Here is a 26,856-nt window from a genome sequence, read left to right on the forward strand (position 1 = left end):
GTGATGTATCGATTTACCCCAACCGCTAGTAGTAAGTCAATAACCCATCAGTCAGTCTGCTCATAAAATGGTCCAGTGGACTGTCAGTCGGGAAGCGTTTCCTGCCGGGGGAAGTTATTGTAGCGTACTGACTGATCAGTCATCATGAATAACATATGCAGCTCAACCCCAGTTCAACCAATGGTTGTGTGTTGTGTTGCTGCACACACACCTTATTTAGGGTTAGTGAATTTGGATAATTGCAACTGACAATCCAGCTGGGGCTGTGTGTGTCATGTGTACTACAGAGGACTGTGTGTGTCATGTGTACTACAGAGGACTGTGTCATGTGTACTACAGAGGACTGTGTCAGCGTTTCCGTTAGCCGGTAATTACCGGTATTTGACCGGCAAAATCTGGTGAAGTCCGACATATCTAATCTCTCCGGTCATAATGTCCGGTGAAAATAATTCCCTCTAAACACAATTAGATTATTTGAATTGTATTAAAATAGGCTAAAATTAAATAGCCTATGCGATGAACGAAACAATCATTACATTTGTCGTTGCTTCACCAAGCAGCCGGTCAATGACATCCTGTGTCAGCGAGCTGGCAGCTGATATATTTACGTGAAGCATGGCTTGGCAGGGTGCAGTACTCCAATTCAGCCATTGGCAATTCAGCTGTTGGGTGGGGGCGCTGCTGACACCGCTGCTCTGCTCTGTCTGCTCCTGCTCCATGCTTCACGTAAATATATCAGCTGCCAGCTCGCTGACACAGGATGTCATTGACCGGCTGTTTGGTGAAGCAACGACAAATGTAATGATTGTTTCGTTCATCGCATAGGCTATTTAATTTTAGCCTATTTTAATACAATTCAAATAATCAAATTGTGCTTAGAGGGAATTATTTTCACCGGACATTATGAGCAGCAGCACCAAGTCGTTGGGAGGTGGAGATATACATCACGGCGCAAACCCACGATAATGTTGCCGTCTCTCTGCCAAATTTCTCAGTTCTTCGCTTGATATAATTAATACAAATGTCCAATATAACGGAATTCGTTAGCTCATAAAAATGTGATTATAACAGACTGCTGTTTATTAAGGTCGGGCAGACTGCCCACCGACACCTCAAGTCGGCAGCAGCACGCAGTCTCGAGGGACTTATTTTATTTGGAATATATTAATGACTGTATATACGCAAAAGTAGTCTAGTTTTAAGTAAAAATATTATAAATGCCTTGATGATGTCATTCTTTATATAGGCCTATCAATTGTTTTTAAGCTCAATAAACTCTGACCGGAATTTATCCCATTTGTCCGGTAGATTGAAATCTACCGGACACTCAGACCTGCAAAAAAAAATTCTAACGGAAACCCTGGACTGTGTGTGTCATGTGTACTACAGAGGACTGTGTGTGTCATGTGTACTACAGAGGACTGTGTGTAGGGCCGTCTTAAATGCTTCGAAGCTTCGAACGTTCGATTCGATGGCACAAGCTTCGAACATTAAAAAAAAATCGAAGTAAAAAAAAAAAATCAAAAATCAAAAAAAAAATCTATTTTTTTTTTTACTTCGATTTGTGTGTGTGTGTGTGTGAACTACCCATCCCAGTTAGGACAGCCGAATCCCGTCCAATCTTTCGCCGTCGACTAAAGACTCACTTCTTCAACCATTATCTGAAATGATAAAAAAAAAAAAAAATCTAACCGTGACTAACCTTACTGTCATGCACTTGTCCTAATAAACTAACCTACACTGTAACACGCAACACTTTCATGAACATTGTTACTCAGCTGATAAGAGTTGTACCCTTCTTGCTGTCTTGTCGTACAGAACTTGTAAGTCGCTTTGGATAAAAGCGTCAGCTAAATGACTAAATGTAAGTGTGTGTGTGTGTGTGTAGGTGTGTGTGTGTGTGTGTGTGTGTGTGTGTGCGCACCTTGTAGAATTCCACACATAAGAAAGAAAGATACTGGGATGAATAAACAAAATAGGAAATAAAATGTAGAAATGCATGCAATACATAAATAAATATGAATCTCCATATATGAAATATAACATTTAGATAAGGTGCTACTGAGATGTTTTGGTGAGTTCTTTGTTTTTTTGTGGAAGTTGCCCTTCTTAAAAATGCATGAACATTCACTGATAATTGGTCTGTAGTGGAGTCTACAAGGTCTACATTGCCGGACCATGTAGAATCCGGACCTTGTAGACTGACATAATTCTGTGCATAGTTTAGTCTACACAGGCCATATTTCAAATAATCAAAATCTTACTTCATTCATCTTAAACATTCTTGATTTGGGGGATTGGTAGTTCCCATGAAATCTGAAGTTGTTCAAACGACAACAGCGATCCACCTTGAATTAAATCACACAGCCGAGTGAAACCTTGTTGGATGCGTCAGTCACGAAAGGGGCTACTTAATTAATTAATCCAACCCACTTTATTTATAGAGCACATTTAAAAACAACAACGTTTACGAAAGTGCTGTACAAGTCCCACAACATAAGATAAAAAAATAAATAAAAAAAATAAAAATAAAAAATCATTTTTTTTTATTTTTTTTTCGAAGCTTCGAATTAAAATCGAAGCTCGGCCCCGAAGCTTCGATTGCCAAAAAAAGCTTCGAAGGTCAGCCCTAACTGTGTGTCATGTGTACTACAGAGGACTGTGTGTCATGTGTACTACAGAGGACTGTGTGTGTCATGTGTACTACAGAGGACTGTGTGTGTCATGTGTACTGCAGAGGACTGTGTGTGTCATGTGTACTACAGAGGACTGTGTGTGTCATGTGTACTACAGAGGACTGTGTGTCATGTGTACTACAGAGGACTGTGTCATGTGTACTACAGAGGACTGTGTGTCATGTGTACTACAGAGGACTGTGTGTCATGTGTACTACAGAGGACTGTGTGTCATGTGTACTACAGAGGACTGTGTGTCATGTGTACTACAGAGGACTGTGTGTCATGTGTACTGCAGAGGACTGTGTCATGTGTACTACAGAGGACTGTGTGTCATGTGTACTACAGAGGACTGTGTGTCATGTGTACTACAGAGGACTGTGTGTCATGTGTACTACAGAGGACTGTGTGTCATGTGTACTACAGAGGACTGTGTGTGTCATGTGTACTACAGAGGGCTGTGTGTCATGTGTACTACAGAGGACTGTGTGTCATGTGTACTACAGAGGACTGTGTGTGTCATGTGTACTACAGAGGACTGTGTGTCATGTGTACTACAGAGGGCTGTGTGTGTCATGTGTACTACAGAGGACTGTGTGTCATGTGTACTACAGAGGGCTGTGTGTCATGTGTACTACAGAGGACTGTGTGTCATGTGTACTACAGAGGACTGTGTGTCATGTGTACTACAGAGGACTGTGTGTGTCATGTGTACTACAGAGGACTGTGTGTCATGTGTACTACAGAGGACTGTGTGTCATGTGTACTACAGAGGACTGTGTGTCATGTGTACTACAGAGGGCTGTGTGTCATGTGTACTACAGAGGACTGTGTGTCATGTGTACTACAGAGGACTGTGTGTGTCATGTGTACTACAGAGGACTGTGTGTCATGTGTACTACAGAGGGCTGTGTGTCATGTGTACTACAGAGGACTGTGTCATGTGTACTACAGAGGGCTGTGTGTCATGTGTACTACAGAGGACTGTGTCATGTGTACTACAGAGGACTGTGTCATGTGTACTACAGAGGGCTGTGTGTCATGTGTACTACAGAGGGCTGTGTGTGTCATGTGTACTACAGAGGACTGTGTGTCATGTGTACTACAGAGGACTGTGTGTCATGTGTACTACAGAGGACTGTGTGTCATGTGTACTACAGAGGGCTGTGTGTCATGTGTACTACAGAGGACTGTGTGTCATGTGTACTACAGAGGACTGTGTGTCATGTGTACTACAGAGGACTGTGTGTCATGTGTACTACAGAGGACTGTGTGTGTGTCATGTGTACTACAGAGGACTGTGTGTCATGTGTACTACAGAGGACTGTGTGTCATGTGTACTACAGAGGACTGTGTGTGTGTCATGTGTACTACAGACGACTGTGTCATGTGTACTACAGAGGACTGTGTGTCATGTGTACTACAGAGGACTGTGTGTGTCATGTGTACTACAGAGGGCTGTGTGTCATGTGTACTACAGAGGGCTGTGTGTCATGTGTACTACAGAGGGCTGTGTGTGTCATGTGTACTACAGAGGGCTGTGTGTCATGTGTACTACAGAGGGCTGTGTGTGTCATGTGTACTACAGAGGGCTGTGTGTCATGTGTACTACAGAGGACTGTGTGTCATGTGTACTACAGAGGGCTGTGTGTCATGTGTACTACAGAGGGCTGTGTGTCATGTGTACTACAGAGGGCTGTGTGTGTCATGTGTACTACAGAGGACTGTGTGTCATGTGTACTACAGAGGGCTGTGTGTGTCATGTGTACTACAGAGGGCTGTGTGTGTCATGTGTACTACAGAGGACTGTGTCATGTGTACTACAGAGGACTGTGTGTCATGTGTACTACAGAGGACTGTGTGTCATGTGTACTACAGAGGGCTGTGTGTCATGTGTACAGTGTACTACAGAGGACTGTGTGTCATGTGTACTACAGAGGGCTGTGTGTCATGTGTACTACAGAGGGCTGTGTGTCATGTGTACTACAGAGGGCTGTGTGTCATGTGTACTACAGAGGGCTGTGTGTCATGTGTACTACAGAGGGCTGTGTGTCATGTGTACTACAGAGGACTGTGTGTCATGTGTACTACAGAGGGCTGTGTGTCATGTGTACTACAGAGGGCTGTGTCATGTGTACTACAGAGGACTGTGTGTCATGTGTACTACAGAGGACTGTGTGTCATGTGTACTACAGAGGGCTGTGTGTCATGTGTACTACAGAGGACTGTGTCATGTGTACTACAGAGGGCTGTGTGTCATGTGTACTACAGAGGACTGTGTGTGTCATGTGTACTACAGAGGGCTGTGTGTGTGTCATGTGTACTACAGAGGGCTGTGTGTGTGTCATGTGTACTACAGAGGACTGTGTGTGTCATGTGTACTACAGAGGGCTGTGTGTGTGTCATGTGTACTACAGAGGGCTGTGCGCGCCTTCTGTCTGCATAACATCCTTTTTGTTACTAGTTCTGTTACGTTTGTTACTAGTTTTGTTACGTTTGTTACTAGGTCCCTCTGAAGGATTCCTTCTAGATGAAGGAATACCATTGCTTGTTCTGTCGTCTACCCCGCGCATGTGTGTATTGTCCCTAGACTAAATGATATTCCTGAGGTTCTCCAGATCCACAGTCCTGACTAATGACTCTCGACATTATGCAACAGGGCTTCTTTTCTGCTTCTTCTCCCCCTTGTGCCTTTCCTCTTCCTTTCTCCTCCCCTCTTCCTCTCTCCTCCCCTCCTCGCCCTCAATTTATGTTTTTTGAGAACACGCTTCATAACAGTCCGTTTCTTTGGGGGGGGGGGGGTACAAGATTGTGAACGGGTGTACCACTCGGTTCCTTGTGGTGTAGGATCATGATGTCACTGACTCTCACTGCATGCTGTGTTGTAAGTTCTGTGTTTCGGTACACAAAAGTTACAGTACCTCAGATTAGAAGTCACAGTTTGGTGCGTACCTTGGTTTTGAAATCACAGTTCTGTACGTACCTAATCAAATCAAATGTATTTATAAGGCCCGACAACACACGTTAATGTCCCCAATGGGCCGAACACGTCTTCTTTAAACAAGTCAAGAAACACCACAATAAGTCAAGAACAAAACAAGAACACCATAAAGTCCAACATTTTTTAAATAAATAAATGCAACACTCCCAGACATACCCCACGCGAAGGTAAGGAAAAACTCAAACGGAAGACAGTGGCCAACTGGCCATACTATCCTGAACATTACATTGATTTACCTGCCATTGTTAAGAATATCGGTCTTGTTGCTTGTTCATTACTGTACAGTAAACACACATGCGCACACCTCTCTAGCTCAATGGTAATACAGGGAACCTTTTCTCTGCCATATCGCGCATTAGTCCTTGCGATCAGATCTTGTTACAGGTGTTAAGGTGCTGTGAGCATGCATCTGGCCTCTAGTTCCTTGTGTTTAACACATCACTAGAGCCGAGCGTGTGAGTGTGAGTGTCTGCGAGTGAAAATCTCTGTCTGTGTGGATGTTATATGTCCATTTAGCATTAGCTACCCCTCCTAACGGTACAGTGGCACATCGCCATGCTGTATCAATGTGTTCCTGTTTTGCTCTCATGTGAATAGACTGAGTTTAATTCTAGAAATGGTCTGGCCCTAAAAGACCTGTGTTCCCTATGTGTGTGTGTGTGGTATGAGGCTGCTTCTGGAAAGGTTGGGCCACTGCTGCAGCTTTCATCAGTCTGCCAGAGTGCCGTTACGAGCAACATACACCTTTCAGGCTCGTTTATTTTACGCGTCCCTCGTAATCGCCATTCCCCTCCTCACCCCTCACGTGTAATTATTTTTTCTCATTGGCCCGTAGAGGCTAAGGCTTTGTGCCCGTGTGAAGTCTGTGGAGAATGTCTTTTCTACTGCACCTCTATAGGGAACAACAGACTGATGCTAATACTAATGGCAGCTCATCGGCAGCATCAGAGAATCGCAGAAAATCTTCTTTTACCTGCTAGATTCGATTTTATTCAGCCCACCTTGCATTGCATGGATTTTAATTTAATTTCAACCTGCATTATGGAACCTTTCATGGAAAAGAATATGGCTTCTTTAGCAAAAGCTACATCTCAGAGGTTGGCTGAGTGGGAGGAAACCCTCCCAACTGGTCTGGGACGACCACTGCCGTGAAATCGGGTTCATGTTTCAACAAGGTGCAGTTACTAGGGGTGGGAATCGCCAGAGACATTGCGATACGATACTATCGCGATACTTGCGTCACGTACGATACTATCGCGATACTAAATATATTGCGATAGACTGAGTATTGCGAATATAAAAAAAAAATCTTGATCAAATAAATTTTTTTACCTTTTTTCAACTGCAAAGTAAAACTGTCAACATGTTTTATCTAATAAAATAAAGTTCAGTCTGTTACAGGTATTGAAATGAACAATGCAACTTCCTTATACAATTTTTTTTATTTTTATTATTTTTATGAATAATTACATATCGATACTTGCCGTCCCTGTATCGATACAGTATCGCTACGCAAACTATCGCGATACTACTACGTATCGATTCCCCCCACCCCCCCCCCCCCCCACCCCTAGCAGTTACCTTTCACAACCACAACATGCACACCTATTTTGCCGTCAGAACGGCGACCCGTATAGGCAGAGCCCTGCTTGGTATTGCACTTTGTTTACATGTTTAGTTTTGGTCTGATGTGTGGATTTCAGGGTAGGGGTTGCTACTGCTGGCCACACCTCGGGCTCTGGTAAGAGAGGTCTGGAGAAATTGACAGTATAATAAGTTACTAGACTTCCAACACCCACATCAGACCAAAACAAAAAGATGTAAACAAAGGGCAATAACAAGCTGAGCTGTTTTGCCCAGAGGTCACGTCTTGACGGCATTACAGATTCTCCCATTTAATTGTGTCTCATTTTATTTAGTCTTACTCTTGGGAGGGAGTGCTGCTGGCTGTCGAGTTTCTCCAGAATCATTTTGGTGCCCACTGCCCACTTTATTCTTTCTGCGAAAAAGACCTATGGATGTAATCTCAGTCTCTGCTTATGGAACATTGAACAGCATCACAGGCACGGTGTAGTGAGAAGGTACAGTGTTTACAGTACTAAACCTCCTCCCCTTCCTATTAAAAACCCTGTACAGCCTGTATCCTGCACAGGGAAGTATCTGTTTGGCTTTGCCTGCTCTCTACAAGCCTACAGGTTAATTCTATAGCTTAATATTTAATTTGTGGGTGGGTGTGGGTGGGTGGTTGTAGTGTAAAAGAAAATAACACAATGTGTGTTTTTGGGTACAGTGCACTGGGCTATAGCAGTTTCTCACACCGTATTTAGGCTAATTCATGCAGAGTACTTCTCCTTTCCTTACGCACGCACACACACACACACACACACACACACACACACACACACACACACACACACACACACACACACACACACACACAACTGAGTTGGCAGTGGCACAGCACCACAATATCCCTTCCATATTTTCCTCCACTTGTTCCTTGTTTAACTCTGGAGAGTGAGCGACACATGTGGAAGGAGGCACAATCAAACTGAATTCATCCTTGATATAATGCTGCTTCCTCTACGCGTTATGAAATATGTCAAAACCACAAAGAATGGATTGCACGGAGCAAGTTGCACCCTTACTTACAATTCATTATGAATTGAAAATGGGGGACCCTGATGTAAACGAGACGAAAGTCTTTCTCTGCACGGTGATTTATTGATTGAAAATTGTATTACCAGATTGCAGAATGGGTACAATACAGTACGGCTCAATACACAGAATTGTTAAGGGGATGCAGACCAGAGAAAGACGTTCGTCTTGTTTACATCAGGGTCCCCCATTTTCAATTCATCATGAATTGTAAGTAAGGGTGCAACTTGCTCCGTGCAATCCATTCTTTGTGGATCTAGCCCCATGTATATGTTGCCATCATCATTGAAGCCTGACCGATTTTGTTATTTCACACACTCGCAAAACAACACATGGGCCTGATATACACAACTTTAAATCAACAGTCTAGTTTTGACTATTTAAGGTATTCTAGATTTCTCAAAAATGTTACTCGAGGGGGACGAAGACGACAATCGAACTAATTTGAGTTCACGACGTACAAATCCTAATTGATTGTTTAATTGATCAAACAATTGAGCTTTCTCAAGTGCCGCCCTCTTTTCTTTATCAAACCGATTCCCTCAATTGTCGTAGAAATACATATTATACGTATATAGCCGAGGGGGCACATATTTTCAAACCGAAAAACTAAACTTTGAAAACGTTCATGTTGCAGCCTGCAGAGGGTCGGGACTCGCACAGAGAGAGGGTCTGCTTTATAAATGTGTGCAGCAGCTTCAGTAACGAGAGAATGATTTATAAATGTGTGCAGCAGCTTCAGTCACGAGAGAATGATTTATAAATGTGTGCAGCAGCTTCAGTCACGAGAGAATGATTTATAAATGTGTGCAGCAGCTTCAGTCACGAGAGAATGATTTATAAATGTGTGCAGCAGCTTCAGTCACGAGAGAATGATTTATAAATGTGTGCAGCAGCTTCAGTAACGAGAGAATGATTTATAAATGTGTGCAGCAGCTTCAGTAACGAGAGAATGATTTATAAATGTGTGCAGCAGCTTCAGTCACGAGAGAATGATTTATAAATGTGTGCAGCAGCTTCAGTCACGAGAGAATGATTTATAAATGTGTGCAGCAGGCTTCAGTCACGAGAGAATGATTTATAAATGTGTGCAGCAGGCTTCAGTCATGACGAGAGAGTTTGTGTTCTGATTAAGTGTGCAGTGAGGTCCACGCGTAGATGACCTGTTATTTTATACCTTTCCCCCCCTCACAGAAGGATCAGACACGTAAGACTTCCAAAAGGGTTCCAAGAGCCTTGTATATGCTCGGTATGCCCATAAGTCTTCATTCCCTTAACTCGGCGAATCCCTACCACACTGGGGATGGTTCCTCATCATAAGCCTCTCCCGACAGCCAGGCAGAATCCTGTCGGCTGCTTCCGTCTCTGATTAGGGTCATTGTGTTCTGGTCCAAAACACAGCAGATGTTTGAGGTGGCCTATTTCCCCCTGGATGCTGGTTTTTTGGCATATTGCATAACTCCTCCACTTCCTGCTCTTTGAGGAGCAACAGGAAATGTTTAATTGTAACTTCCTCCTCCAGCCCTAAAGAGGACGGAACGCTTGAACCGTACTGCTCTGTAATGGATTTGTCATCTGTGTGTCTTGTGTGTCTTGTGTGTGTGTGTGCGTGACTACCTGATTTGTCATCTTCTAATGAAGTCACATAACTGCGTTGCGTCCGGCGGTTGCTCGGCAACAGCTGTCATTTCCCCCCCTGCGGTCGTCACGGCAGCAGTTACTATTTGGAGTGCTGTCGCTCGGCCTCATGTTGCACCGCTCGTCGAGGTCTAATAGCCCATTGTGTTCGAAGGCTTGCTCACGCAAAAAAAAATTCTATTTGCTAGATTACTTTAATAGTCCCTCATAGTCTATTTGCCATCCCATAGAGCCCCATTGTGAACCCGGAAATTTCGGAACCACCAAAGTTTTATGATGGATAGGGATAGTACGGGTCCCCAGCATTTAGAAACTGCCGGATGCTAAGTTGTAAATGTTGGGCAACTTATTTTATTTGCATAATTAGCATTAATTAGCATAATCGCCTAAATGGACAAATCTCAGAAACTACTTGATCAATTTCAACAATGTTGGAGTTGTTTTGTGGGTTATTCAGGATGCAGAATCCATTTATGATACTTAAGAGAAGAAAACAGTTTCAAAATTGCAATATTTACTGGAATTTACCAAATTTCTACTCATTTTGGTGCCATTTTTTATGGATTTTCTGTTTATAAATGTTTCAGAAGATGCTGAATTTATAGATCATTTTCATGGAAAGTTCAATTGTAAACAGAATGATAATAATAATAATAACTTTAATTTGTTTAATGGGGTACTCTAGGCGATTATGCTTGGTTACTGGGGTAACTGCTGCAGTTGAGCTCTGCCATGAGTCCACTTGGCAGCGGAGCAGTTTGCTGCCACAACTAGAAACTATTCTACTGAATTTTTGTATGTGACTGTTACCTTATAAAATGTCCTCAGAACCCCAGTTCCTAGCCTTGACTGAGACTTCAGTGCGCTAATCGTTAACGCAAAACTTCCAAGTGAGTAGTGGCTCATTTGCACCATGATCTCATTCCTACTGTGACATCGAGCAACTGCACTTGCAGCAAATACAGACCCCTGATTTTCAAGGATTGTTGTTTCAATGCAAGTAAGTTGAGAAAATAGAAACAGATACACAAACTGTGGTTTTATTACTATCCAATAACAAACACTGAATATAATATGATCACAAGCTGTCAGATGCCTAACGTTAACCCTAAGAGCTAGCTTACTACGTTAGGGTTAACGTTAGCCACCTGACGGTAACTAATGTTAATGCATAGCTAGTTAGCTATGTTAGCAATGTATGTCATGTAGGGGTGTAACGATTCGACCTCACAACGATTAGATTCGATTACGATTCATTTTCGATCAGTTAATTCCCCCCAAAATGTTGAATACACAAATGTGGCTGGGGGAACTGATTCACTCAGCATGAATGGACTATAGGTAAACAAAAACAATACACAATTTTCTTTTTCTTTTTTAAATATATATATATATATTTGATTATAATCGATTCTAACATTTTCAAATCGATGCAGTTGAATCGTCACATTAGAATCGATGCATTTCGATACATCGATGAATCGTTATAGGAAGAAATGCCTATTCGAGCCCTGTGACGGCAAGAACAATGACTTCAAGACAGCTGGACCAAAAGGCATTACAGCTTTGCTTCAGAAGAGTGAAGAGCTTGACGATTCAGCTACAACTGAGACTTTATCGAACATCATTGCTACCCATGGTGTGTCAGCCTCTGTAGTTTGTCACAAATCATGTTATAGCTCATATACCTCTAAGTCTAGAAAGGCAACCAAAGGCAAGCTCAGCTCATCTGATGGTCAGCTAGCGAAACGTATGTCTTGTTCTCATGCCTTTGACTTTTCTAAACAATGTCTGTTTTGTGGTATCATTTGCAAACCCAAAGACACCAAACACCCTGATAGATGGAAGCCAGTGAAACAATGCCGGACTGTTGAGAGACCAGGAATGCCATCCTTCAAAAACATCATCTTGTCTAAATGTGATGAGCGCCAGGATCAATGGGCTGAGGAAGTGGCTCTACGGGTAAATGCCGTCCTGGACCTGCATGCAGCTGATGCCCAGTATCACACCAAGTGTTACGATGACTTCAAGAGAGTTTCCTCAAGTGCAAGTTCCCAGTGCAGACCGTTTGATAGCTATTTAGCTGCTGTCATTGACCACATGAATGTAGACAAGCCATCAACCTGGACAGTGTCAGAGTTACATGATATATATGTAGCCAACTCCGGGCACCTCTGCAGTAAGCAGATGCTATCTAACTTGTGTGACTTTTATAGTGATGCTGTAGCTGTCATGAGGGTGGAAGGGTGCCAGACTATTGTTGGTTTTAGACATTCCATGAGTAAGTCACTCAAACTGGTAAAACGAGATAAAACTACTGCTGCTGATGAAGTTATCACCAAGCTTGTGAAGAGAGTGCAAGCTGAGGTGCAGAATATTCCCTTGCACCGTGAATATGACCTTGGCAGCTTCCAGCATGACAAGATCATACAAGGCACAAGTCCATCCCTTTTGAAGTTTGTCTCCTGTCTGGTATCAAAGGAAGGAAAAGTGACCAAACCATCACTCGCACTCGCTCAGTGCATTCAGCAGCACATCAGTGGGAGCTGGAATCAGACAACCCTGGGGCTTGCCGTAAGACTCCACCATAAATATGGTAGCGCAGAGCTGGTCAAGAATCTTAGCGAGCATGGCATTGTCACCACCTACGATGAAGTCATACGGGTCTGGAAGTCAGCTGCCAAATATGCTTCACAGGACCCAGAGAAGTATCTGCGCACAGTTGGCTTGGAGAGGCAGATTGGCCCCATCCACAGTTGGGGTGACCATTTTGATCTTGTGGTCTTCACACCGAACGGTTGCCGCACGACTCATGGCCACTCAGTTTGTGCAGAATCCTGCAGGTATTCTGTTCCCTGGAGGAGCCACTCCTGGTGGTGGGGTCACTAAAACTACCTCGTCTGACAAAGCTTGACGCTGGGAAACTCAGTCTGGCTCACAAGAGCAGTTTTGTGATAGAACATTACACAGGCCCCAAGAAGATGACACCACCAGCTCTGAAAGAAATCCCAAGAACTGATGCTATCCAAGATGCCATCACACAGAGTGTGTTCCCCTGGACTGGTCAGCATACAATGCTGTGCAAGATCGCAGTGATGATAACAGAGCTACAAAACTGAAGACCATAAGTGATGACATTAAAGTAAATTCAGAGGAAGATGAAGACAGTGGGGAGGAGTTTGATGATGAGGAGTTTGATGATGTGGAATCAGAGTTCTGAACACGGTAGCCACTTTCTGAGTGAGAAGTAATTATCTACTACTATGCAGTAGGAGGAAGCACATATTGTTATGTTGTGGCCTATGTGCTTGAGTAATGTAAATACCTTTCTTTTGTTATTTGTTTTATTAAGCTATGTTATCATACACAGTTTGAACAGTTTGTGTTTTTCCAATTTGCTGTGACGTTACAGGTAGTAAATAAAAGAGTGGATGCCCTTCACATCTGAGTCTTTGTCTTGACAACACAATCTTTATACACCTGCCTATCTACTGTACTATGACAATATGACATTACCATATGAACTATTTGGGGTCAGTAGAGATATTGTGAATACATAATGTCTGTGCTGTCCAAATGTAATCATTTCAGTATCCTCTAAAACTTTCTAATTGACTGAAAATGCACAAATATTGCACCAAAATCTGTTGAAATTTGGTAAATTCCAGTAAATATTGCAATTTCAAAACTCTTGAGTATCATCAATGGATTCAGCATCCCGGATAACCCCCAAAACCACTCCAACATTGTTGAAATTGATCAAGCACTTTCAGAGATTTGTCCATTTAGGTGATTAAACAAATGTATGCTAATTATGCAAATAAAAAAATTTGCCCAACATGTTAAACTTAGCATCCGGCAGTTTCTAAGTGCTGGTGACCCATACTATCCATATCTATCATAAAAGTTTGGTGGTTCCAAAATTTCCGGGTTCATTGTGTTGGCAAATAGACTATCAAGGATTACACAACCTGTAAAAAAAAATAATGTGCATTACTGTGTTCTGCTACCCATAACTCCTATAATCCTGAATTCCCCTTGTGTGCGATGAGAGACGAATGACTCGGAGCAGCTGTTCTCTACTTGGACACGTTGTCCCTGGGCTGTGTGTCACAGTAGCCCAGCTGGTTTTGGGGTCTCGTACCTTAGTAACTGGTTTCCACATTAACCCTCTTGTTTCTCTCCTCCTCTGTCCCCCCCAGGGCTCCAGAGATTATCCTAGGCCTGCCGTTCTCCGAGGCCATAGACATGTGGTCCCTGGGCTGTGTGATCGCAGAGCTGTTTCTTGGCTGGCCCCTCTACCCCGGAGCCCTGGAGTATGACCAGGTAACGCAAAGGGGAAAGAAGAATAAGAAGATATATATATATATATATATATATATATATATATATATATATATATATATATATATATATAAACGACAATGTTGACTGCAAACAAGTCATTGATAAACGACGGGCAGATTAGACACATAGCCATAATTTAAAACAGATTATGCGTTCACAACGCTATCATTGAAGTGGGTGGTGGCATTTAACCATGCTTTACCATGTTAATGGCCGGCACTGAAAGTTTTAAGAGAGACTGTGACTAGAGACGGAGCTACATTAAGAGATAGACTGAGACTAGAGACAGAGCTACATTAAGAGATAGACTGAGACTAGAGACAGAGCTACATTAAGAGATAGACTAGAGAGGGCGGCTACGTGGCGTAGGGGGCAAGGCGCTCGCCACGAATGCGGAGACGCTGGGCTCCACATTGCTTTCAGTTTAGCTGGTCGTTCATACTAATACACATTGGCCGTATTAGGGGGTGGGAAACTGATGGGTGGGGATCGGGCGTTGTGGACAGCGACTCCTACAGGTCGGTTGGTGCGCCTGCGCAGTAGAATCAGGAAGTGTCGGGGGCAGCGTGAGCCTCCCACGCGTTACTCCTCGCCACTGAGAGATCGAGCTGCGCAGGTGAAAAGATGCGACTGCTGTTACCTCAAGTATCGGAGGGGACTTGTGCTATGTATGACTTAGTCCACATTGCAGCCGGCTTATGGGAGGCAAGAAACAGCGTCCGTGACAGGGGAGGGTTGAATTGGATGATACGAAATTGGGATGGGAGAAAAATATAGAAAATGGGAGAAAAAGTGGATAAAAAATAAAATAAAAAGATAGACTAGAGACAGAGAGCTACATTAAGAGATGGACTGAGACTAGAGACAGAGCTACATTAAGAGATAGACTGAGACTAGAGACAGAGCTACATTAAGAGATAGACTAGAGACAGAGCTACATTAAGAGATGGACTGAGACTAGAGACGGAGCTACATTAAGAGATAGACTGAGACTAGAGACAGAGCTACATTAAGAGATGGACTGAGACTAGAGACAGAGCTACATTAAGAGATAGACTGAGACTAGAGACAGAGCTACATTAAGAGATAGACTAGAGACAGAGAGCTACATTAAGAGATAGACTAGAGACAGAGAGCTACATTAAGAGATAGACTAGAGACAGAGAGCTACATTAAGAGATAGACTAGAGACAGAGAGCTACATTAAGAGATAGACTAGAGACAGAGGGCTACATTAAGAGATGGACTAGAGACAGAGAGCTACATTAAGAGATGGACTGAGACTAGAGACAGAGCTACATTAAGAGATAGACTGAGACTAGAGACAGAGCTACATTAAGAGATAGACTGAGACTAGAGACAGAGAGCTACATTAAGAGAGACTGAGACTAGAGACAGAGAGCTACATTAAGAGATTGACTGAGACTAGAGACAGAGCTACATTAAGAGATGGACTGAGACTAGAGACAGAGAGCTACATTAAGAGATAGACTAGAGACAGAGAGCTACATTAAGAGATAGACTGAGACTAGAGACAGAGCTACATTAAGAGATAGACTGAGACTAGAGACAGAGAGCTACATTAAGAGATGGACTGAGACTAGAGACAGAGAGCTACATTAAGAGATAGACTGAGACTAGAGACAGAGCTACATTAAGAGATAGACTGAGACTAGAGACAGAGCTACATTAAGAGATAGACTGAGACTAGAGACAGAGCTACATTAAGAGATGGACTGAGACTAGAGACAGAGAGCTACATTAAGAGATAGAATAGAGACAGAGAGCTACATTAAGAGATAGACTGAGACTAGAGACAGAGCTACATTAAAGGGGTTATGCACTGCTATTCCTAGCACTATTTGGGCAACTTTACACACTTCCTGTGAGTCTATGTAACACATCTGTAATTTTTATTCCAAAAATAATCATTGTTTTATATTTCTAATCTTGTACTCAAAACCAGCATTTTTCAGCCTCATGAAAGCAGGCTATTATTGGCTTGGCTCCACCCATTCTGGCAGAATGCTTTGAGTGACAGCCACCCACCAAATAGCTCCGCCCATCTCGCCGTCAGAGATTAGGTTTCAGGTTACATACAAATATGGTATGTCATAAATATAGAGATGTAGCAGTACTGTCTATCTATATATATATAATATGTTACCATGAATTGAAATTGGGGGACCCTGATGTAAACAAGACGAAAGTCTTTCTCTGGTCTCCATCATAGCAGTACTGAAGCAATACAAATATGGTATGTCATAAATATAGAGATGTAGCAGTACTGTCTATCTATATATATGTTACCACTATTTGTAAAAGCCACAACCACGTTACCATATTTGTAATAATGTAAATCATTGTGTCGTTGTACATATTGTGTATACACCGTTAGAAGCTAACATAGCTTAGCTTGGTAGCTATTGTGCTAACAACATATCCCGACGTCCGGCTCGCTGGCCGGCATGCACGCCCGACACAAAATTGTTCTCTCCTCTCTGTACACCCCCGTCCCCACGGGTACCCTGCCGGGGAGCCCATGGACGCGACAACGGCGGCAGCCGTAGGGTGCTCGAGCCCGCCGTAACGCTAGTGGTACACTAGGGCGGGCCATACTTTTTTTTTTTTGGAAAATCAATCGAGTGGGGTGTCTAAAATACGTGTTTTTTTGTGGGGAATTCAAATATGGGATTATTTTTCTAATCGGATAACTCCTACCTACATTGTTTTGGATTTCAAAATGGCCGATTTGACCATTTTTCACCCCTTGGCCATACATGGATGCCAACATGAATCTGAAGGAAATCATAACATGCAAGGTGTCTAAATGATGTGTTTCTTAATGGGGAATTCAAATATGAGTTCATTTTTGGGATAGAATAACTCTAACCTACATAATTTTGGATTTCAAAATGGCTGATTTTACCATTTTTCACCCCTTGGCCATACATGGATGCCAACATGAATCTGAAGGAAATCCTAACATGCAAGGTGTCTAAATGATGTGTTTCTTAATGGGGAATTCAAATATGAGGTCATTTTTGGGATAGGATAACTCTAACCTGCATAATTTTGGATTTCAAAATGGCAGATTTTACCATTTTTCACCCCTTGGCCATACATGGATGCCAACATGAATCTGAACATTAACTGTTGCTGCAGCAAAGACAAAAAGATTCCTGTGAAAGATATTGCCTACATCAAGGGACAGAGGGAAAAGGTTGGAAGTAAAGGACCACACCAAATGGCTGGAGCTGATCTGCCTGAGCACAAGAGACAGGTGAAAACATTGGAAAGGCAGGGGATGGAAAAGAAGGCAGAGAAAAGGAGAAGGGGCAAAGAAGAAAGCTTTGCAGCAGCAGACAAGGTTGCCAGGAAGGATTTTGAGAGCTTCCTTACAGTCCCTGAAGTTGAGCTCATTCCTGAAACTGACCCTGCAGCAAAGCTACGGAAAAATTATGATGAGATTCCAAACATCGCCCTTGCTAGTGTAAGGTATGGCATAGGTCTAAGGCCAACTGCAGCTATAGCAACTGCAGCTCTGATTGATGCAGGACTCATCTTAGAAGATGACACAAGTAAAGTGATTGATAAGAACAAGGTTAAGAGAGCACAAGAAAAGTTGATGCAAGAGCTGGGGGAAGAGTTTGAGGAGAAGTGCAGGGAGGAGGGGGGGATCTCCTGTATCCTCTTTGATGGGCGGATTGACATGACCAATGTGATGATGGAAGCTGAGGGCAGTGACCAATCTTTTCCTGCAAAGATCAAGGAAGAACACTATAGTGTTGCTAGTGAGCCTGGCAGCAACTATCTGTTCCACTTTACACCAGAGAAAGCAACTAAAGAGGAGTCCCATGCAGAGAAGATTGCTAAGGTCCTGTTTGCCTGGCTGAAAGAGAGAGGTTCTGATAAGACCTTGTGGGCCATTGGAGGAGACTCGACCAATGTCAACACTGGAGTGAAGGCAGGTGTAATGCGGAAGCTGGAGCTGCACCTGGGGAGAAAGCTGGTCTGGTTGGTGTGCAGCCTGCACACTGATGAACTTCCACTGCGCCGTCTCATTGTTGAAGTTGATGGGGCTACTCTGTCAGACAACAAATTGTCTGGGCCAATAGGACAGCTCCTTGATTCTGTTACAGACTTGGAGATCAATCCTAACTTCACCAGGATCTTTCTTGGCCCTCCGCTGATCAAGCTGCCTGAGAAGATCATTCAAGATCTCTCAACTGATCAACACTATGGCTATAAGCTGGTCTGTGCAATCAGGGATGGAGTGCTTTCTGCAAGGCTGGCTCTGCTGGAGATTGGACCGGTAAACCACAGCCGCTGGCTCACCACAGCAAACAGACTCCTCAGGCTCTGGGTGTCAAAGCATCAACTTAAAAGAAAGAACCTGAATAATCTACAATGCATTGTGGAATTCATCATTGGAGTGTATTATCCATGTTGGTTCAACATGAAGGTCAAGCACTCCTGGATCGAAGGGCCTAGGCACATCCTGTTTCAGCTGGACTGCCTCAAGTCTCAGAGGAAGGAGGTGCTGGATGTTGTGATGCCAACTGTGAGAAGATCTGCTTGGTATGCCCACAGTGAAGCCATCCTCCAAACACTGCTGTGCTCTGAGGATCAAAAAGAGAGAATTGAGGGGGTGGAGAGAATCCTGGCCATCAGGGGAGAGGGGGATCCAGACACTCAGCTGGGAGACTCCTGTGTCAGGATCAGAAGAACACCTCACATCAATAGTGACGCTTCCAGCATTGGTGGCTTAATCAGCTGGTCAGAAGATGTGTCAGTCACCTCTCACCTGCTCCCTAAGCACCTCCGAGGTGAAGAACTTCATCAACACCCCCATGGAGGTTCTCGACTGGCCTTGCCACACACAAAGCATCGAGAGGGTTGTTAAAATGGTGACCGAGGCCTCTGCTAAGTACTTTTCATAAGAAAAAAGGGATGGAGGGATCAGGGCTCAGGAGACCAGCAGGAGGCTGATGTCCAAGAATGAATCCAAGCAGGACTTGTGCAACCTGATCAAATTTAAGAAGATATATGATTGATGGAGCCCCATGGATTTTCTCAATAGGCTACATTGAGACGTTTGTTAAAATGGTTACAGAGGTTTCTGCTGAGTAGTTCTGGAAAGAGCTCACCTATTTATGGCTGACGTTGACTTTAAGTTTGTGTTTGTAGGTTGGTGGCTAAAGCAGTACAGTAGGAGATCTTGCCATCCAAGAATGAGTCCAATCAAGATATTGGAACCTGGCAAAGTTCAAGAAGTCAGGAAATCGAGATTTAGCACTTAGGTGTTTGTGTGTATTACAAATACAATTTATTATTGTTAGTATTATTATTATTGATCTTTGGAGTTGTATCCAGTTATATACAGTTCACTTGTTAATAAATTTGATGGCTTTGTCATTATAAATGATTTCCCATATATTTTTTATCTTTGCAATTTTGTAATACAATACCAATGGGTTCAAATGGTAAAATCAGCCTTTTTGAAATCCAAGATTATGCAGGTTATATTTATCCTATCCCAAAAATGACCTCATATTTGAATTCCCCATTAAGAAACACATCATTTAGACATATTGCATGTTAGGAATTCCTTCAGATTCATGTTATCATCCATGTATGGCCAAGGGGTAAAAAATGGTAAAATCGGCCATTTTGAAATCCAAAATGATGTAGGTTAGAGTTATCCTATCTCAAAAATGAACTCATATTTGAATTCCCCATTAAGAAACACATAATTTAGACACCTTATATGTTAGGATTTCCTTAAGATTCATGTTGGCATCCATGTATGGCCAAGGGGTGAAAAATGGTCAAATCGGCCATTTTGAAATCCAAAACAATGTAGGTAGGAGTTATCCGATTGTAAAAATAATCCCATATTTGAATTCCCCACAAAAAAACACGTATTTTAGACACCCCACTCGATTGATTTTCCAAAAAAAAAAAAGTATGGCCCGCCCTAGTGGTACACAATAGCTATGAGCTAACTAACGCTACGGCCGCCGCTGTTGTCGCGTCCACAAGCTCCCCGGCAGGACACCCGCGAGAACGGGGGCACACAAGGAGGAGAGAACCACCCCAAATCGAGCACTCATGCCGGCCGACAAGCCGGACACCGCGGTTGTTGTTAGCACAATAGTAGCCCACTGTGATGCACCGAGTGGGCCACCATTGATCAACATGCAGCGATGTGTAGCTTGCATGATGCGTGTGCAGTGCTTTGCCACACAGGTCTGAGAAGAGGACCTGCACATGATAGCAACCGGGAGCGTCGCGGAGCATTCAGCCTGCTGGCTACCTAGATCCACTTCAACCAGCCGAGCGTCGGGAGCTCCAGCAGCTTGTCGATGTGCTAATAGCCTGGAGCCAGCTACCGTTAGCTTGCAGAGGCTCCAGCACACCGACAAGCTGTGTAGCCAGCAGGCTGAATGCTCCGCGACGCTGGTTGAAGTGGATATAGGTAGCCAGCAGGCTGAATGCTCAACGACGCTCCCGGTTGCTAACGCCGGCCCCGGCTGGTGCTAAGTAGCTAGCGATCGCTCCCGAGTCCCGAGAGCTAACGCCGGTCTGTCTGTCGAAGACCGAGGGAACCGCATCAGGCTTCAGCTGATTAGTGATCTTCTGGACAAACCTTCCACCCTGCAGGTAGCAAGAATGGAGGCGGGCATTACTAAAACCACAGAGCCAATCACATCACCGTGCGCTATAAACAGCGCCCTGTGACGTGCACCAGGTCGTCAAATCAACATGACCTGATTTACTAGAGGCAAAGAGGGGATGGGCTGTAGCTGAGGAATTCGCCAATATAGTATTTAGGCCCAAAAACACATTGATACGAACTCCTATTACTATAATACAATGCTAGAGACTGAAAAATGACATTTATAATGCATAGCACCTTTAAGAGATAGACTGAGACTAGAGACAGAGCTACATTAAGAGATAGACTGAGACTAGAGACAGAGCTACATTAAGAGATAGACTGAGACTAGAGACAGAGCTACATTAAGAGATAGACTGAGACTAGAGACAGAGCTACATTAAGAGATAGACTAGAGACAGAGAGCTACATTAAGAGATAGACTGAGACTAGAGACAGAGAGCTACATTAAGATATAGACTGAGACTAGAGACAGAGAGCTACATTAAGAGATGGACTGAGACTAGAGACAGAGCTACATTAAGAGATAGACTGAGACTAGAGACAGAGCTACATTAAGAGAGACTGAGACTAGAGACAGAGCTACATTAAGAGATAGACTGAGACTAGAGACAGAGCTACATTAAGAGAGACTGAGACTAGAGACAGAGCTACATTAAGAGATAGACTGAGACTAGAGACAGAGCTACATTAAGAGATAGACTGAGACTAGAGACAGAGCTACATTAAGAGATAGACTAGAGACAGAGAGCTACATTAAGAGATAGACTGAGACTAGAGACAGAGAGCTACATTAAGATATAGACTGAGACTAGAGACAGAGAGCTACATTAAGAGATGGACTGAGACTAGAGACAGAGCTACATTAAGAGATAGACTGAGACTAGAGACAGAGCTACATTAAGAGAGACTGAGACTAGAGACAGAGCTACATTAAGAGATGGACTGAGACTAGAGACAGAGCTACATTAAGAGATGGACTGAGACTAGAGACAGAGCTACATTAAGAGATAGACTGAGACTAGAGACAGAGAGCTACATTAAGAGATAGACTAGAGACAGAGCTACATTAAGAGATAGACTGAGACTAGAGACAGAGCTACATTAAGAGATAGACTAGAGACAGAGAGCTACATTAAGAGATAGACTGAGACTAGAGACAGAGCTACATTAAGAGATAGACTGAGACTAGAGACAGAGCTACATTAAGAGATAGACTGAGACAGAGCTACATTAAGAGATAGACTGAGACAGAGCTACATTAAGAGATAGACTGAGACTAGAGACAGAGAGCTACATTAAGAGATAGACTGAGACTAGAGACGGAGAGCTACATTAAGAGATAGACTGAGACTAGAGACAGAGCTACATTAAGAGATAGACTGAGACAGAGCTACATTAAGAGATAGACTGAGACTAGAGACAGAGCTACATTAAGAGATGGACTGAGACTAGAGACAGAGCTACATTAAGAGATGGACTGAGACTAGAGACAGAGCTACATTAAGAGATAGACTGAGACTAGAGACAGAGCTACATTAAGAGATAGACTAGAGACAGAGCTACATTAAGAGATAGACTGAGACTAGAGACGGAGCTACATTACGAGATAGACTGAGACTAGAGACAGAGAGCTACATTAAGAGATAGACTGAGACTAGAGACAGAGAGCTACATTAAGAGATGGACTGAGACTAGAGACAGAGCTACATTAAGAGATAGACTGAGACAGAGCTACATTAAGAGATAGACTGAGACTAGAGACAGAGCTACATTAAGAGATGGACTGAGACTAGAGACAGAGCTACATTAAGAGATGGACTGAGACTAGAGACAGAGCTACATTAAGAGATAGACTAGAGACAGAGCTACATTAAGAGATAGACTGAGACTAGAGACGGAGCTACATTACGAGATAGACTGAGACTAGAGACAGAGAGCTACATTAAGAGATAGACTGAGACTAGAGACAGAGCTACATTAAGAGATAGACTGAGACTAGAGACAGAGAGCTACATTAAGAGATAGACTGAGACTAGAGACAGAGCTACATTAAGAGATAGACTGAGACTAGAGACAGAGCTACATTAAGAGATAGACTGAGACTAGAGACAGAGAGCTACATTAAGAGATAGACTAGAGACAGAGAGCTACATTAAGAGATAGACTGAGACTAGAGACAGAGAGCTACATTAAGAGAGACTGAGACTAGAGACAGAGAGCTACATTAAGAGATAGACTAGAGACAGAGCTACATTAAGAGATAGACTGAGACTAGAGACAGAGAGCTACATTAAGAGAGACTGAGACTAGAGACAGAGAGCTACATTAAGAGATAGACTGAGACTAGAGACAGAGCTACATTAAGAGATAGACTGAGACTAGAGACAGAGCTACATTAAGAGAGACTGAGACTAGAGACAGAGCTACATTAAGAGATAGACTGAGACTAGAGACAGAGCTACATTAAGAGATGGACTGAGACTAGAGACAGAGCTACATTAAGAGATAGACTGAGACTAGAGACAGAGCTACATTAAGAGATGGACTGAGACTAGAGACTGAGACAGAGCTACATTAAGAGATAGACTGAGACTAGAGACAGAGCTACATTAAAAGATAGACTGAGACTAGAGATAGACTGAGACTAGAGACAGAGCTACATTAAGAGATAGACTAGAGACAGAGCTACATTAAGAGATAGACTGAGACTAGAGACGGAGCTACATTAAGAGATAGACTGAGACTAGAGACAGAGAGCTACATTAAGAGATAGACTGAGACTAGAGACAGAGAGCTACATTAAGAGATAGACTGAGACTAGAGACAGAGCTACATTAAGAGATAGACTGAGACTAGAGACAGAGAGCTACATTAAGAGATAGACTGAGACTAGAGACAGAGCTACATTAAGAGATAGACTGAGACTAGAGACAGAGCTACATTAAGAGATAGACTGAGACTAGAGACAGAGAGCTACATTAAGAGATAGACTGAGACTAGAGACAGAGAGCTACATTAAGAGATACTGAGACTAGAGACAGAGAGCTACATTAAGAGAGACTGAGACTAGAGACAGAGAGCTACATTAAGAGATAGACTGAGACTAGAGACAGAGCTACATTAAGAGATAGACTGAGACTAGAGACAGAGCTACATTAAGAGAGACTGAGACTAGAGACAGAGCTACATTAAGAGATAGACTGAGACTAGAGACGGAGAGCTACATTAAGAGATAGACTGAGACTAGAGACAGAGCTACATTAAGAGATAGACTGAGACTAGAGACAGAGCTACATTAAGAGATAGACTAGAGACAGAGAGCTACATTAAGAGATGGACTGAGACTAGAGACAGAGAGCTACCAGCCTCCCAGCAGTGGGTTTGTTATTTAGCCAGGTCAGTGTTTGTTGTTGCTCTCGGTGCTCTCTCCCTCTCTTGGCAGTGTGGTGTTCAGCAAAAAAAAAAAAAAACCTTAACAAATCCAGCATGAAATCCCACTAAGGCTAATCGGGATTCGAGCGAAACAGGAAATTGGTCCCGGTGGAGTTTGATTATTTTCCCACAGGGGAATGTGGTCTTGACTGTACGACGGGAGACGAGTCCCCTGGCGAGCCAGAGAGAGCATGGGAAATGTCCCGCACCACATTCACAGACGCTCTCACAAATTGTCTGCCCCTTTTTTTTGGGCCTATGAACAGTGCTTAAAACGACTTTAATTGAGAACATCATCATCATCATCATCATCACAGCTGTCAGTCAGTGATGTTTTGTTGTGAAGGGAGTTGATTGATTTATTTCAACACGACTCCAGTCCTCTTTTCTCCCTCAAACACAGATGTTGGAAATGTGTTGGAGGTTAGTGGCGCCACGCTAGGTAACCGTGATGCTCTCTAATATAGATTCATTACAAATCCCACATTACTTCTCTCTTGGCACAATGTATTTGTTGACCTTTTGACTCCCAGCTGAATTTTTTTTTTTTTTAACGGTTGGGAAACACGCGTTAACACTTTGACTGCCATGAAACGTCTTTTCACGTCATTGCTGGCCATGCTCAAGTTGCCGGGGGACGCTGTACAGCGTCCTTATATCAATATTTCAAAAATCTGGGATCGGATTCATAATGCCCCTCCGCTGGCCTGAGATCCACCAGCAGGACCCACTGAGCTCTCTGGCGGTTCAGGAGCGCCATCTGGTGGCCGATCGGCGCAATCGCCAAACAGGATGTTGAATAGAGGTTGTCCTAGACGACCGTAGTACTTCCGGCGCTCGCTATAGGTCCCGCGACTCTGGCTCGTCACACTACACAGTGATCGATTGCCAATAACTCGATAAACAACATGATTTGGACGTATATACCATTATACAAGCTGGAGATGGACCGGGTAAATTTACATCCCATAATGATAAGATTTCAACTCGACGATGATCGCCCAACGGCGCGCGGAGACTGGGGTGAGTTTCAGCGTGTAACGTTACCGTCTTTGATACTAACTGCTATTATCAACATTTGACCCACATTAGATGATTGGTATAACGCTGCCCACGGAATTATAAACGCCCCCTAGCCCATCCGGTCAACATCAGATGACGTGTAGTAACTTCTAGAAGTACGTCTAGTTGGAATTTTTTATATCGCGCTGATTGCCATAAAACTGTATTGCATCATCAATATAATGCATTTGGGGCTATAGATCACGTTCTGGAGAAAGCTGCAGAAAGAGATGAAAACATACTTATACATTAGACCATACTTTACTATGAATATGTGAATGAAAAAGTTTAACGTTGCTACACAATGAACAATACATATAGGACTTTGAATGGGCCCTAATAATGGCCCATAACGCTCTCCCCCTGGACCTGCGAACTGCCCCCTCTGAGAACTCTTTTAAAAAACAACTAAAAACACATTTGTTCAGGCAGGCTTTTGATCACACATAGGCGCCTTTTTTTTGTCCTCACTGTTCTATAGTGTTGTTTTAATTAGTGACTCATGATTTTATCCAAATTCTTTTATTCTACTTTTTCTATCTGGTTTCACTGTTTTTAACTGCTGTTTGTCTATTGTCATTTATTTCTGTTTTTATTGTGTTTTTATATTAACCTGTAGTGTAAAGCACCCTGTGCATTCGTGCTGTGAAGGGTGCTATATAAATAAAGGTCATTCAATAGAATTTAAAAAGTTATAGCCATGCAAAGAAGGGGTACTTCTCCATAGACAAATAGAGCCGGCAACCTATGGTATATCATTAATTTAACCCAAGGCAACCAAAGTGTTAATTGTGTTTTTTGTTTACTTTTTTTGTTTACTTTTTGAATGGCCAGGGCTTGTTACTGGTTAGAGCTGGTAGTGTGTGTGTGTGTGTGTGTGTGTGTGTGTGTGTGTGTGTGTGTGTGTGTGTGTGTGTGTGTAGGCCGCACTGACAGTTTTTGGAGGAGGTGTCACATTTGTTCTCGGCAGTGGGGAGCATTTTGGCCCGGCCAACAGTCTGAGGTGGCTAGCTATAGAACAGGCTTAGCTGACCAGAGTCCTCTTGATGCACCGCCGAGCCATGCCAGCACACACACACACACGCACACACACACACATAGTGATACCAGTCCACCCCCGAAAGAGCGCTGCGCCCTGCCAAGCCTGGGTCCACTCTAGTTCCACTCTGCACAGCAAAATGTATTTATAAACATAAGCCTGATGCTAGATATACGTGCTCTCACTCACTCACTCACTCACTCACTCACTCACTCACTCACTCACTCACTCACTCACTCACTCACTCACTCACTCACTCACTCACTCACTCACTCACTCACTCACCCACCCACCCACTCACTCACTCACTCACTCACTC

General features: G+C 43.2%; 1 protein-coding gene across 3 annotated transcripts in view; it reads left to right on the plus strand.

Moving 5' to 3' along the window:
• The window catches only part of LOC311231068 (homeodomain-interacting protein kinase 3-like), an 81,659-nt gene that overhangs the window by 29,840 nt on the left and 24,963 nt on the right, over positions 1 to 26,856 (plus strand). For all 3 annotated transcript variants that reach the window (XM_084317536.1, XM_084317538.1, XM_084317537.1), the window contains exon 5: positions 14,175 to 14,298. In XM_084317536.1, coding sequence (XP_084173662.1) covers positions 14,175 to 14,298 — 124 coding nt within the window. The remainder of the gene's footprint in view (positions 1 to 14,174; positions 14,299 to 26,856) is intronic.

The sequence above is a fragment of the Notolepis coatsorum genome, assembly GCF_963971535.1.
Source record: "Notolepis coatsorum genome assembly, chromosome: 6".
NCBI lineage: Eukaryota > Metazoa > Chordata > Actinopteri > Aulopiformes > Paralepididae > Notolepis > Notolepis coatsorum.